At 46.9% G+C, this 14,454-nt stretch overlaps 1 protein-coding gene across 33 annotated transcripts in view; it reads left to right on the top strand.

The window, feature by feature from the left end:
* Nucleotides 1-14,454, top strand: part of MAPT (microtubule associated protein tau) — a 100,983-nt gene that overhangs the window by 40,490 nt on the left and 46,039 nt on the right. For 31 of the 33 annotated variants that reach the window (XR_006287665.1, XR_006287664.1, XM_043536812.1 and 28 more), the window contains exons 2-3: nt 10,114-10,203; nt 14,137-14,223. Coding sequence is in view for 31 of the 33 variants with exons in the window: in XM_043536812.1 (XP_043392747.1) it covers nt 10,114-10,203; nt 14,137-14,223 (177 nt within the window). In the remaining 2 variants the exon portion in view is untranslated. Of the gene's footprint in view, nt 1-4,794; nt 4,843-8,978; nt 9,108-10,113; nt 10,204-14,136; nt 14,224-14,454 lie in introns of those variants that run through there. The other 2 variants (XM_037887133.2, XM_037887131.2) reach the window with 2 other exon arrangements.

Genomic DNA, 14,454 nt, shown 5'->3' with positions numbered 1-14,454 from the left:
GTTTGTTTTAGGTGGGCAAAACTCCATTAATGCTTTTAAAATCAAGGACAGAGAACGAATTCTGACGTTTCTGTCCGCTTCAAACACCAATTCTTGTGGCTTGTCACTTTGTGGGTTTTTGCAGCGCAGGCTCTTGAAGGTTTTCCATGCAGTTCAGTAAGATGGTTTTGTAGTTTTTTAAAGCATAAATTAAATTGCATAGACATCTTCCTAGGAGGAAAGAAAAGTTGGGAGAGTTGAGATCCCTCACTCAGTTCTGAAGATCCAGTTAATTTATTGCCAGCCAACAAAACCATGTGAGCTCACTTCCTTACTGCGGTAACCTGAGCAGCATTGCTGGTTTCAGCTCCCGCCCATCCAGTTGTGGTAAACCTGGCATTATAATAGTAGCTGGTTATTAATCACTACCCTTGGCTGTAATTAGAGCAGCTATCACAGGGGCGGGCAAACTTTTTGGCCTGAGGGCCGCATCGGGTTTTGGAAATTGTATGGAGGGACAGTTAGCCATAGCGTGGCCCAGCCCCCGCCCCCTGCTTCTTGCCCCTGATGGCACCCCCTGTTCCTGATGACCCCTGCCCCATCCACCGGACCCCCGCCACCCCATCCGACCCCCGCTCCTTCCTGACTTCTCCCCAGGACTCCTGCCCCATCCAACCACCCCTTCTCCCTAACTGCCCCCCCCCCGCCCCGTTCTCTGCCCTCTGACAGCCCTGACCCCTATCCACACCCCTGACATCCCCCCCCGCCCCGAACTCCCCTGTCCTCTATTCAACCCCCCCGCTCCCTTCCCCCTTACCACACTGTCTGGAGCACCGGAGCCAGCCACGTGCTGTGTGGCACAGAGCACCGGTCAGAGAAACATAGAATATCAGGGTTGGAAGGGACCTCAGGAGGTCATCTAGTCCAACCCCCTGCTCAAAGCAGGACCAATTCCCAACTAAATCATCCAAGCCAGGGCTTTGTCAAGCCTGACCTTAAAAACTTCTAGGGAAGGAGATTCCACCACCTCCCTAAGTAACGCATTCCAGTGTTTCACCACCCTCCTAGTGAAAAGTTTACCTAATATCCAGCCTAAACCTCTCCCACTGCAACTTGAGACCATTACTCCTTGTTCTGTCATCTGGTACCACGGAGAACAGTCTAGATCCATCCTCTTTGGAACCCCCTTTCAGGTAGTTGAAAGCAGCTATCAGATCCCCCCCTCGTTCTTCTCTTCCGCAGACTAAACAATCCCAGTTCCCTCAGCCTCTCCTTATAAGTCATGTGTTCCAGTCCCTAATCATTTTTGTTTCCCTCTGCTGGACTCTTTCCAATTTTTCCACATCCTTCTTGTAGTATGGGGCCCAAAACTGGACACACTACTCCAGATGAGGCCTCACCAATGTTGAATAGAGGGGAACGATCACGTCTCTCGATCTGCTGGCAGTGCCCCTACTTATGCTTCCCAAAATGCCATTGGCCTTCTTGGCAACAAGGGCACATTGTTGACTCATATCCAGCTTCTCATCCCCTGTAACTCCTAGGTCCTTTTCTGCAGAACTGCTGCCTAGCCATTCGGTCCCTAGTCTGCAGTGGTGCATGGGATTCCTCCGTCCTAAGTGCAGGACCTCTGCACTTGTCCTTGTTGAACGTCATCAGATTTCTTTTGGCCCAATCCTCTAATTTGTCTAGTGCCCTCTGTATCCTATCCCTACCCTCCAGCGTATCTACCTCTCCTCCCAGTTTAGTGTCATCTGCAAACTTGCTGAGGGTGCAATCCATACCATCCTCCAGATCATTAATGAAGATATTGAACAAAACCAGCCCAAGGCCCAACCCTTAGGGCACTCAGCTTGATACCGGCTGGCAACTAGACATGGAGCCATTGATCACTACCCGTTGAGCCCGACAATCTAGCCAGCTTTCTAGCCACCTTATAGTCCATTCATCCAGCCCATACTTCTTTAACGTACTGGCAAGCATACTGTGGGAGACTGTCAAAAGCTTTGCTAAAGTCAAGGAATAACACGTCCACTGCTTTCCCCTCATCCACAGAGCCAGTTATCTTGTCATAGAAGGCAATTGGATTAGTCAGGCATGACTTGCTTTTGGTGAATCCATGCTGACTGTTCCTGATCACTTTCCTCTCCTCTAAGAGCTTCAGAATTGATTCCTTGAGGACCTGCTCCATGATTTTTCCAGGGACTGAGGTGAGGCTGACTGGCCTGTAGTTCCCAGGATCCTCCTTCTTCCCTTTTTTTAAAGATGGGCACTAAATTAGCCTTTTTCCAGTCGTCCGGGACTTCCCCGGATCGCCATGAGTTTTCAAAGGTAATGGCCAATGGCTCTGCAATCACATCCGCCAACTCCTTTTGCACTCTCGGATGCAGCGCATCTGGCCCCATGGACTTGTGCACGTCCAGCTTTTCTAAATAGTCCTGAACGACTTTTCTTCACAGAGGGCTGGTCACCTCCTCCCCATGCTGTGCTGCCCAGTGCAACAGTCTGGGAGCTGACCGTGTTCGTGAAGACAGAGGCAAAAAAAGAATTGAGTACATTTAGCTTTTTCCACATCCTCTGTCACTAGGTTGCCTCCCTCATTCAGTAAGGGGCCCACACTTTCGTTGACTTTCTTCTTTGCTAACATACCTGAAGAAACCCTTCTTGTTACTCTTAACATTTCTTGCTAGCTGCAACTCCAGGTGTGATTTGGCTTTCCTGATTTCACTCCTGCATACCTGAGTTTTTTATACTCTTATACTCTTCCCTGGTCATTTGTCCAATCTTCCACTTCTTGTAAGCTTCTTTTTTGTGTTTAAGATCAGCAAGGATTTCACTGTTGAGCCAAGCTAGTCGCCTGCCATATTTGCTATTCTTTCTACACATCGGGATGGTTTGTCCCTGTAACCTCAATAAGGATTCTTTACAATGCAGCCAGCTCTCCTGGACTCCTTTCCCCCTCATGTTATTCTCCCAGGGGATCCTGCCCATAAGTTCCCTGAGGGAGTCAAAGTCTGCTTTTCTGAAGTCCAGGGACCGTATTCTGCTGCTCTCCTTTCTTCCCTGTGTCAGGACCCTGAACTCGACCATCTCATGGTCACTGCCTCCCAGGTTCCCATCCACTTTTGCTTCCCCTACTAATTCTTCCCGGTTTGTGAGCAGCAGGTCAAGAAGAGCTCTACCTCGAGTTGGTTCCTCCAGCACCTGCACCAGGAAATTGTCCCTTACACTTCCCAAAAACTTCCTGGATTGTCTGTGCACCGCTGTATTGCTCTCCCAGCAGATATCAGGCTGATTGAAGGCTCCCATAAGAACCAGGGCCTGCGATCTAGTAACTTCTGTTAGTTAGAATCATAGAATATCAGGGTTGGAAGGGACCTCTGGAGGTCATCTAGTCCAACCCCCTGCTCAAAGCAGAACCAATTCCTAATTTTTGCCCCAGATCCCTAAATGACCCCCTCAAGGATTGAACTCACAACCCTGGGTTTAGCAGGCCAATGCTCAAACCACTGAGCTATCTCTCCCCCCAGAAGAAAACCTTGCCCACCTCATCCCCCTGGTCCGGTGGTCTATAGCAGACTCCCACCACGGCATCACCCTTGTTGCTCACACTTCTAAACTTAATCCAGATACACTCAGGTTTTTCTGCAGTTTCAAACCAGAGGTCTGAGCAGTCATACTGCTCTCTTACATACAATGCAACTCCCCCACCTTTTCTGCCCTGTCTGTCCTTCCTGAACAGTTTATATCCGTCCATGACAGTACTCCAGTCATGTGAGTTATCCCACCAAGTCTCTGGTATTCCAGTCACATCATAATTCCTTGACTGTGCCGGGACTTCCAGTTCTCCCTGCTTGTTTCCCAGGCTTCTTGCATTTGTGTATAGGCACTTGAGATAACTTGCTGTTTGTCCTGCTTTCTTAGTATGAGGCAGGAGCCCTCCCCTTTCGCGCTCTCCACTTCCCCACTTACCTCAGGGCTTTGGTTTCCTTCCCCCGGTGAACCTAGTTTAAAGCCCTCATCACTAGGTTAGCCAGCCTGCTTGCGAAGATGCTCTTCCCTCTCTTTGTTAGGTGGAGCCCGTCTCTGCCTAGCACTCCTTCTTCTTGGAACACCATCCCATGGTCAAAGACTCCAAAGCCTTCTCTCTGACTCTACCTGCGTAGCCATTCGTTGACATCCACGATTCGACGGTGCCAACCCCGGCCTTTTCCTTCCACGGGGAGGATGGACGAGAACACCACTTGCACCTCAAACTCCTTTATCCTTCTTCCCAGAGCCATGTAGTCCACAGTGATCCGCCCAAGGTCATTCTTGGCAGTATCATTGGTGCCCACGTGGAGAAGCAGGAAGGGGTAGCGATTCAAGGGCTTGATGAGTCTTGGCAGTCTCTCCGTCACACCGTGAATCCTAGCTCCTGGCAAGCAGCAGACTTCTCGGTTTTCCCAGTCGGGGCGGCAGATAGATGACTCATTCCCCCTGAGGAGAGAGTACCCGACAACCACCACCCGCCTCCTTCTCTTGGGATCGGTGGTCGTGGAACCCCCAACCCTAGGACAGGGCATCTCATGCCTTCCAATCGGCAGAGTCTCCTTCTGTTCCCTTTCCTCAGACGTGTCATCTGGTCCGCTCTCCGCGTTAGTACCTGTGGAGAGAACATGAAAGCGGTTGCTTACCTTTATCTGCGCTGCTGGTACATGGACGCTCCCCTTTCTTCTTCTGGAGGTCACATGCTGCCAAATTTCTTCACCGTCCTCCTGTCCCCGCTGCACAACCTGCTCTGAATCTTCAGAACATTGTGTCCGTAGAAGCATATCCTGACGTCTGTCCAGGAAATCTTCAGTTTCTCTTTTGCAACGCAGGGTCAATACTTGTTTCTCCAGACCTTGAACCTTCTCTTCCAATATGGAGACCAGCTTGCACTTTATACAGACTTTGTACAAGGTCAGGCAGCCCCGTCGCCCGGCTGGAGCCAGCCACGCGCCGTGTGGCACGGAGCACCGGATCCGGCCAGGCTCTGCAGCTGCCCCAGGAGCTTGCCGCCCCACGCCCAGAGCATTGTACTGGCAGCGCAGTGAGCTGAGGCTGCGGGGGAGGGGCTGGGGACCAGCCTCCCGGGCCAGGAGCTCAGGGGCTGGGCAGGAGGGTCCCGCGGGCCGTAGTTTGTCCACCTCTGAGCTATCATGACATCAACATCACTTTTAGTGGAGAGTTGTTAGCAGACTCATGGTCTCTGCTTAGCAGAACTGGAAAATTTTGTCAGCACCCGTATACCATAAATTAAACGGGATACTTGTTTTCCTTTGCACCTTATTTTTGGCTGTAGTATCTCACACACTGCTTCTTGAGGAGGTACACTTAGTTTCCCTCCTGCTTCCTTATCCCTAAGTACTTTGGAGAGGGAGCTCTCTGGGACTGTAAGGAATCTGGACTTTTCTTGAGAAGAAAAAGATGATTTTACTTTGACTTGCCTGAAGATTTCCTTTCTTCTCACTGGAAGGCCCACAACAAATACTTGGGAATTCCTGCTTCCCAATCCTATGCATAGACCACTAGACCATTCCTAGCTACAAAACAGCTACACAACTAGGAATGTTTGTTAATATTTATTTGTATTGTGGGAGCATTTAGGAGCCATAGACTGGGGCTTCATGGCGCTTAGGTGCTCAGCAAACGCAGAGCAGAAAGATTCCAGTGTAACCTACATTCATACAAGTGCTTTGTTACCACCTTAAATCTTTTTTTTTTTTTTTAAATCACTTGTACGTTGTTCCAGCTGATTACTCACAGAATGGCAGGCCATTTATCCTGTGCAGCACACATTCGTGAAGACAGTGGTCCTTGCAACAATGTTGTGTCTGGGTGGAAAATGCTTTTCTGCTCTCTCTTTTTGTGTGTTAAAATCATTTTAATTCTTTCACACCTGGATTTGCTCTACTGAGTCTGCTCTTTTCTGGGTCATTTAGGGACACAAATTAGCTTAATTGGCAAATGTACTGTTCAGATCACCGTCGCAGAAATAACTTGGTAGTAAGCCAGGTAAAGCACCCCTTCCTTTTTTGATTGTTGGCAGACGCTTCAGCACCGATTCAGGTCATCCAGCTCTGAGAAGAGTTCAGGACTTGTAGAGAGGTTATTTTATTTTTTAATTTGTGTCATAGGCCAGAATGCTTCAAATTATGTCAAACAGCAAAAATACAGGAGGGTCGAGGAAGCTTTTTGTTAACTATGCAAAATGTGTGAAATCAAATGAAAAAGAACTCTGCATTCTATAATGCTCTAGATCTAAGGACAGGTTTCAGAATAGCAGCCGTGTTAGTCTGTGTCTGCAAAAAGAAAAGGAGGACTTGTGGCACCTTAGAGACTAACACATTTATTTGAGCATAAGCTTTCGGGAGCTACAGCTCACTTCATCGGATGCATTCAGTGGAAAATACAGTGGGGAGATTTATATACACAGAGAACATGAAACAATGGGTGTTACCATACACACTGTAAAGAGAGTAATCAGGTAAGGTGAGCTATTACCGGCGGGGGCGGGGCTTTTGTAGTGATAATCAAGGTGGGCCATTTCCAGCAGTTGACAAGAACGTCTGAGGAACAGCGGGAGGGAGGGGGGGAATAAACATGGGGAAATAGTTTTACTTTGTGTAATGACCCATCCACTCACAGTCTTTATTCAAGCCTAAGTTAATTGTATCCAGTTTGCAAATTAATTCCAATTCAGCAGTCTCTCGCTGGAGTCTGTTTTTGGAGTTTTTTTGTTGAAGAATTGCCGCTTTTAGGTCTGTAATCGAGTGACCAAAGAGGTTGAAGTGTTCTTCGACTGGTTTTTGAATGTTATAATTCTTGTCGTCTAATTTGTGTCCATTTATTGTTTTACGTAGAGACTGTCCAGTTTGGCCAATGTACATGGCAGAGGGGCATTGCTGGCACATGATGGCATATATCACATTGGTAGATGTGCAGGTGAACGAGCCTCTGATAGTGTGGCTGATGTGATTAGGCCCTATGATGGTGTCCCCTGAATAGATATGTGGACACAGTTGGCAATGGGCTTTGTTGCAAGGATAGGTTCCTGGGTTAGTGGTTCTGTTGTGTGGTGTGTAGTTGCTGGTGAGTGTTTGCTTCAGGTTGGGGGGCTGTCTGTAGGCAAGGACTGGCCTGTCTCCCAAGATCTGTGAGAGTGATGGGTCGTCCTTCAGGATAGGTTGCAGATCCTTGATGATGCATTGGAAAGGTTTTAGTTGGGGGCTGAAGGTGACAGCTAGTGGCGTTCTGTTATTTTCTTTGTTGGGCCTGTCCTGTAGTAGATAACTTCTGGGTACTCTTCTGGCTCTGTCAGTTTCTTCACTTCAGCAGGTGGGTATTATAGTTGTAAGAATGCTTGATAGAGATCTTGTAGGTGTTTGTCTCTGTCTGAGGGGTTGGAGCAAATGCGGTTGTATCGTAGAGCTTGGCTGCAGACAATGGATCGTGTGGTGTGGTCTGAATGAAAGCTGGAGGCATGTGGGTAGGCATAGCGGTCAGTAGGTTTCCGGTATAGGGTGGTGTTTGAGACTATCGCTTATTAGCACTGTAGTGTCCAGGAAGTGGATCTCTTGTGTGGACTGGTCCAGGCTGAGGTTGATGGTGGGATGGAAATTGTTGAAATCATGGTGGAATTCCTCAAGAGCTTCTTTTCCATGGGTCCAGATGATGAAGATGTCATCAATGTAGTGCGAGTAGGGATATCAGGGGATGAGCACTGAGGAAGCGTTGTTCTAAGTCAGCCTTAAAAATGTTGGCATACTGTGGGGCCATGGGGGTACCCATAGCAGTGCCGCTGATTTGAAGGTATACATTGTCCCCAAATGTGAAATAGTTATTGGTGAGGACAAAGTCAAAGTTCAGCCATTCAGAAACAACTCCAGGTTAGCTGTGGCATTATCGGGGATACTGTTCCTGACGGCTTGTAGTCCATCTTTATGTGGAATGTTGGTGTAGAGTTCTTCTACATCCCTAGTGGCTAGGATGGTGTTTTCAGGAAGATCACCGATGGATTGTCATTTCCTCAGGAAGTCAGTGGTGTCTTGAGGATAGCTGGGAGTGCTGGTAGCCTAGGGCCTGAGGAGGGAGTCTACGTAGCCAGACAATCCTGCTGTCAGGGTGCCAATGCCTGAGATGATAGGGCGCCCAGGATTTCCAGGTTTATGGATCTTGGGTAGCAGATAGAATACCCCAGGTCAGGGTTCCAGGGGTGTGTCTGTGCGGATTTGTTCTTGTGCTTTTTCAGGGAGTTTCTTGAGCAAATGCTGTAGTTTCTTTTGGTAACCCTCAGTGGGATCAGAGGGTAATGGCTTGTAGAAAGTGGTGTTGGAGAGCTGCCTAGCAGCCTCTTGTTCATATTCTGACCTATTCATGATGATGACAGCACCTCCTTTGTCAGCCTTTTTGATTATGATGTCAGAGTTGTTTCCGAGTGGCTGAAGTTCGTGACTTTGTCGTCACCCATAACTATTTCACATTTGGGGACAATGTGTATCCCCGCTCTCCTGCTGGTAATAGCTTACCTTACCTGACCATTATCATTACAGTGTGTATGGTAATACCCATTGTTTCATGTTCTCTGTGTATATAAATCTCCCCACTGTATTTTCCACTGAATGCATCCGATGAAGTGAGCTGTAGCTCACGAAAGCTTATGCTCAAATAAATTTGTTAGTCTCTAAGATGCCACAAGTCCTCCTGTTCTTTTTGTAGATCTAAGGAGCAAGCATTTGTGAACTGTGTCTCCGAACTGTCTGCAAAGGTCGCTGTTTCCTCAGTTACACGTAGTAGAATGTGTTTTCCTTTCTTTAAAAAACAAACAAAACCCTAGGAAATAACATTAAGGCTGCAAATTCAAGCACTCAAAAGTTAGGAAATGCCAGAATCAAGCATGCCTGTAAAACTTTGATGTGGCCCCCTTCTGTGTATGCATTATGATACAGTCTTTAATTTATATACATACATACTGTTTTTTCCACAGAATCCCTGCCTCCTTCGGCGTACAGGGTGAACTGTGCTCCGTGAATGAATCCGGGTTGTGTATTGAATGAGGCGGTGGTCTGTAGTCCTCTTGTCTCATTCACTGTAGAAATTAGAAGGTGTGTAATGTCAGAGGCTGGAGACTGGAGGAAGAGCCAGAATGATCTTGCGGCTAAGTCATTTGAGCTCAGTTCTGCCACAGACTTCCAATCCATCAAGCAGTTTGCTGCAGAATTAGTCTGTGTTACACCACAGAGTCCCAGTGTCCCAGACATAGACTTGTGCAAACTGATAGACCAAATAATGCGCCATGATCGGTCCTTTCCCTTGGAAGTTATTAAATTGCTTTTGTAACTTCCGTGGTGCATTGGGTATGAAGTTGCCTGTGTCCTCTGCATGAAATTGATGACACAGGCTTGGTATTTTGTCTCCTACATCTTGTGCAAAAATGATTAGCTCTAAACATTGGTCACAAAAAACATATACTTGTCTATTGAATGTTTTCACAAAATCTTTTCCTTTTCAGCTGCTTTCCACGAATGCAGTTATTGCTCTCCATTGGGATTGCAGTTGCTTTGATCTCTGTGCCTATAACTTGATACAACTGTGGGGTTTTTTTTAAAGAGCATTCCCCAGTTGATGTCAGCCATTTCAGAATCTAGGCACCATCTTAATGCTTTTTGCTTTTTTTCTTGCTGTTCTGGTAAATGTAAAGGCTGTGGACAAAATTTGCTTCTGATAGTAGGTTTAGAAGAGCTCGATAGGGATCTGCATTGGAAGGAGGGTCTAGTAGTCAAATCTTTATCAGACATAATTTATATCAATCAGTCAGGGGGACCACTTTCTTCAGCACATACCTTGAGCTGTAACCTGTCTATGATCATGATAGTGTGCTTTTCAAGTCTCCCTTGAAAGAATTAAATAGCTTGTTGCCGTAGCTTAAAAGGCAGCTAGTTAATAATAGCCATCTGATTTCCTTCCCTCCCCAAAAAAGAAAAGATTGTGTTCCTGGAATTAGGCTGATGAGCACCACAGAGCAATAGGAGATAGTACAGTAATTTGAGTGCAGGGGAAGGTGCATTGCATGAGGTTTTGTGTAATAATGTTAAATTTTTTCCCCTTTAGATAACTTTTGCAACAGGATGGCTGAGCCACGTCAGGATTTCAATATGATGGAAGACCATTCGATGAGCCAAGCTAAGCAGATCCCGTCAGGTGAGCCTTACCAGATGGGGGTAGTCATGGGAGAAGGGGAGGACCTTCCCCCACAGGTAGCTGTTTTCTCTCCAGGAGAATGAGGATGACACAGGTGGGAGAGCTCAGTACAAGGAGACTGGGGTGAGGTTGCCCATAGCGTTTACGCCTGGGAATGTATATGGTTCAATGAAAGGTTAGTCCAAAGTCTAGGAAAAGGGGACTGTTTTGTGAATTACTTAGGTGCCGAGACATCATCGTGCAGTAAATGAGCTTCTTTGTCTTCTGGGAGATAAACATAAGATACATTCAGATACTTTATAGCTAAAACCGAAGTTTGGGGTTTGGGCTTGGTGACGGAATCACTGCGTGAGATCCTATCACCTGTTACGCCAGAGGCCAGACTTGATCATCATCATCCCCATCTGCCTTGAGTTCTCTTTCCCATTCAGAGGTAAGTTTCAGTAGAAGAAAAAACACTTGAGTCTGCAGAGCGTGTGAAATCTGTAAAAGGCTGTAGAATCTAGCTGCGCATAGAAAAAGGTAAAAGCTGCTGAGGAATTAAAAGGAGGTGAAACAGGCTTTTCCCACGTCCGCTATAGAAGGGACCGGGGAGATTGATTTTGTTTTTTTAAAGGTAGATTAATGGTTTCTTTAATAGACTGAGATACAGGACTGAGATTTCCCATCCCTCCATGTATCACCTCAAATCCTCCCTAGTGTACTAGTTCTCTTTGTTCATACTTAAGACTCATGTCCATGGATGTGTAGATGAGCTACCTCCTCTTGTGACACTGGCTTCCTTTTACCGCCTCTGAACATGGTTATGAACCCTTTCCCCCTTTACAGGATTCAGAAAATTAAAAAGTCACTAGGGCAAATCTCTCAAACTCGCATCTACCCCGTTTATGCATTATGGCAGCCATCTTTTCATCCGTTGGTTGCTGGAAAGGTTTAAGAATCTCTGGATAATAACTTAGATATTGGGACAGTGGCATTTGGGGCGGTGGGGGACAATGAGGAATGGAGCGTTGATCATTCTAAGTGAGCTGGCAGGAATGCCGAGGGTGCGCTCTGAGCATTTGGGTTGGTCTGTTGCAGATAGAGATGGACGAGCTGGTTTAAGTTTAAAAACAAGAATCTCCTTGCCCCTGAAAGTGAACTCTGACCCATTCTGGAGGTGTGAAATGAGTTCACTGGCTTTCCTTCCCAGATGATGTCCTCAACCCATGGCCCATCATCAAGTGGGCCCCACCTTTACCTTCAAGAGACCCCACACCAACCGCAGCTTGGTGGTGATCGTTGCCATTATAATTGAATGGTCAGTGGGGCCTAGTAAAGGGGGTGCCTGAGATGCCAGGCCCCACTTTTGCCCTTACAGAAGGGGAGGAAGGTTTTAGACTTGTTCTGTCTCTGCTTCTATTCCCTCCACTCTCCAAAGAAACTACTCTGCTTACCAGAGGGGAAGAGGGAGGGGGCTTCTGCTGGCATGTAAGTGTGTGTGTGTGTGAGCGAGTGACTGGGGTCCCCTTTCGGGGCAAGACTGGCCCTGGTAGAAGCTTTGGATATTTTAATGCGCCTCATTGACAAAACTGCACTCTCCTGCCCCTCCAGTCTCTAGACTGAAGCTGGCGCCTCATTTAGAGAGTGGAACTTATGACTTTCTGCCCTTTTGATTTGAGCTGCTGTGGCGAGAGAACCATTTTACAGTGGCTTTCATTGGGCTAAAGGGCATAATCCCCATGTGTGTGCAAGGGATCAAATAGAGCTTTTATCAGAGCCATTTAAACTAGTAACTCTTGTTGTCGTCTTGTGAAGACGGGAAGAGCAATTTCCCCATTGCGTAGTGAGCAGGGCATTCCCTGAATACTCTACTTCATCTCTCCGGAGAGGAGGATGTTAAGAGGAAAACATTGCAAAGCTGAGAGGCGTATTTTACAAATAAAGCACTTGGCTTGCGTTGAAGTCCAGGGTTCTGGGACGTCACCTAAGCAAGTGCTAGTGGCAGGTCTGGATGTTGTAGGGTGCTGTTTCCAGGGGCCTCTCTGTTCATGTGTTGGAAATTGGCACGTATTTCTGATGTTAGTAGCATGCATGTGTATGGCGTCATTTATCAGTGTATCTCGGAGGGCTTTACAGACATTAGGTGATGAATCCTCTCCCCCTACTGTGAAATGAGTATTCTCTCTCATATGTGGCGAGATTGACGTACAGGGAGGACAAATGGCAGGCACACACCTCGGAGGTCACAGGGTGAGTCATGGTAGGAGGAGAATCCTCAATCCTGAATACCAGCCCCCCTGCTCTAACCACTAATCCCTACTCTCCCATCTCGACCTAGGAATAGCCCTCGACACTCAGGCTTCCGCCTCTCTGCTCTAGCCACTTGTGCCTCCCTGTGTGTTTTTATGAACATTCACCGAGGGAAGGATGGACTACAGAACGTGTCAGATATAGTGGATGTCTGACCTCACCAAAAATCAGATCCAGAGAGGATTTCCCCTGCCCTCTAGGCACGCACATACCCAATAACAACCAGTGGGTTTTTCTTCTTTTCTCACAGCCTAATTTGCTGTCTCTGTTCCTTCGCTTTGCCGACCCCAACCCTCCTGCTTCTCCCCTACTGCCTGGTCCTTGAGGTAGATGGGCTCATCTCTTTCCCTTGTCCTACCCCCTCCAACCTACTGCCTGGCCTGTGTCTCCTTTTCCCTGCCCCCCATCATCTCTCTAATACACAGATTCTCCCTAATTCCTCTGGAAGTGTTTGTTGCTTTCCTAGTGACTGCAGTTGTAATGATGCAGCAGAATGCATGTGCATTCTGTATTCACAAGTCAGCTCAATTGATGATGATAACATAGCGCCGCACAATGCTCCCCAAAGGTTCTGCCAGCAGACAGCTTCCTTCTCTTGGGTAGCGAGCCAGGACAACTGAGGGAAAAGCTGGGAATGTGGAGAAGTGGGGAAGTTTTCTACAAAAGAGCTCCTCGCGCCCTGTATTTTAGGCCTACATTTTCAAGATGTCTTTCCCCACATATTTAACAATCCAGCTCAGAAACCTGTGTAGTCATAGGGACTGATAGTACTCCATTAAAGTGGAGCAACATATTTCTGTCTTGTATCTGCCTCCGGTGCAGTTTGCATCAGGCAAATGGGTTCCCTCTGTTATGGACAGAGCCTTTGGCATGTTCCAAGGCCTGTTCTCCCTTCCAGGCCCCTCAAGGTTGGCCCTCTTATCCAGTCAAATCAGCAACCTTCTGTCAGTGCCATAGTTTAAATTCTCATGCACCAAAGAGTCCAAGAGACTTTGCTTGTGTTAGCTTGAATCATTCTTCGTAAATCAATTTCTCCAGTTCTCGTTATTTTATTTGCTGGAATTCCTTGCAAAGAGCATCCTTGTACTTTTTGCTCTAATATTCTGATAGCTGACTTCTTGGAACCAAGGCCCAACATAATAATCCATGTGGAGCACTGGAGAGTTCCTTGCAAGTGCTTTCCCTCTTTTCACTGATTTAAAAAACATGAATAACAGAAGAAAATAAGCTATCCATTCAACAATCTGCTCTGAGAGAGAGCCTATACTGCACTAGAAACATCAAAGTGAACTTTACAGTGACTCACTCAGATTGATGTAATCCGACATCTGTGGTCTCCAAGGAAAGATTTATTTTATTTATTTATTTACTGATTATACTTTTTTTCTTACTGTGCTTTGCTGTTTATAGATGTGCTCTGCATTGGATTGGTTGCTCAGCAGATTTTGCTTTTGGCTTTTTTTGGTGCTATCACTGAATCTGTAACTGGCACTTTAACACTTTGTGAACATTTTATCATAATTGCCAGCTACAGCCAGCCAGCTTTTCAGATAAGGAAATGGGGATGGGTGAGGTTAACGTAAGAGCCCGCTAGACATAACCAAGGACCTGTTCTGAGTGCTCAATGTGTGTTTTTTCCAGGCTATCCCCTGCAGATACCGGTTGATGATGGATCAGATGAACCCATTTCCGAGACCTCTGATGCTAAGAGCACTCCAACTATGGAAGGTGGGAGCTCTTTGTCATACTGCTTTTAAACCGTAACGGCTGGTGCTGTTTCTAAGCATTGTTTAGAGATGCACCAGACCGTTTTTTGAAGGGCGTTCCTAAAGAGGCATGGCTGTCTTGTGTCTCTGTGCTGCCAGATAAATGCTCTTTGTTAGTGTGATATTCACGAAGGAGAATTGCCCACACAGACACCCCTGGAGGATCAATTCCAGTTCCATTTCCTCCTTCAAG

Source organism: Chelonia mydas, chromosome 27, assembly GCF_015237465.2.
Source record: "Chelonia mydas isolate rCheMyd1 chromosome 27, rCheMyd1.pri.v2, whole genome shotgun sequence".
Taxonomy (NCBI): domain Eukaryota; kingdom Metazoa; phylum Chordata; order Testudines; family Cheloniidae; genus Chelonia; species Chelonia mydas.
This window is presented reverse-complemented; position numbering and strand designations above follow the sequence as displayed.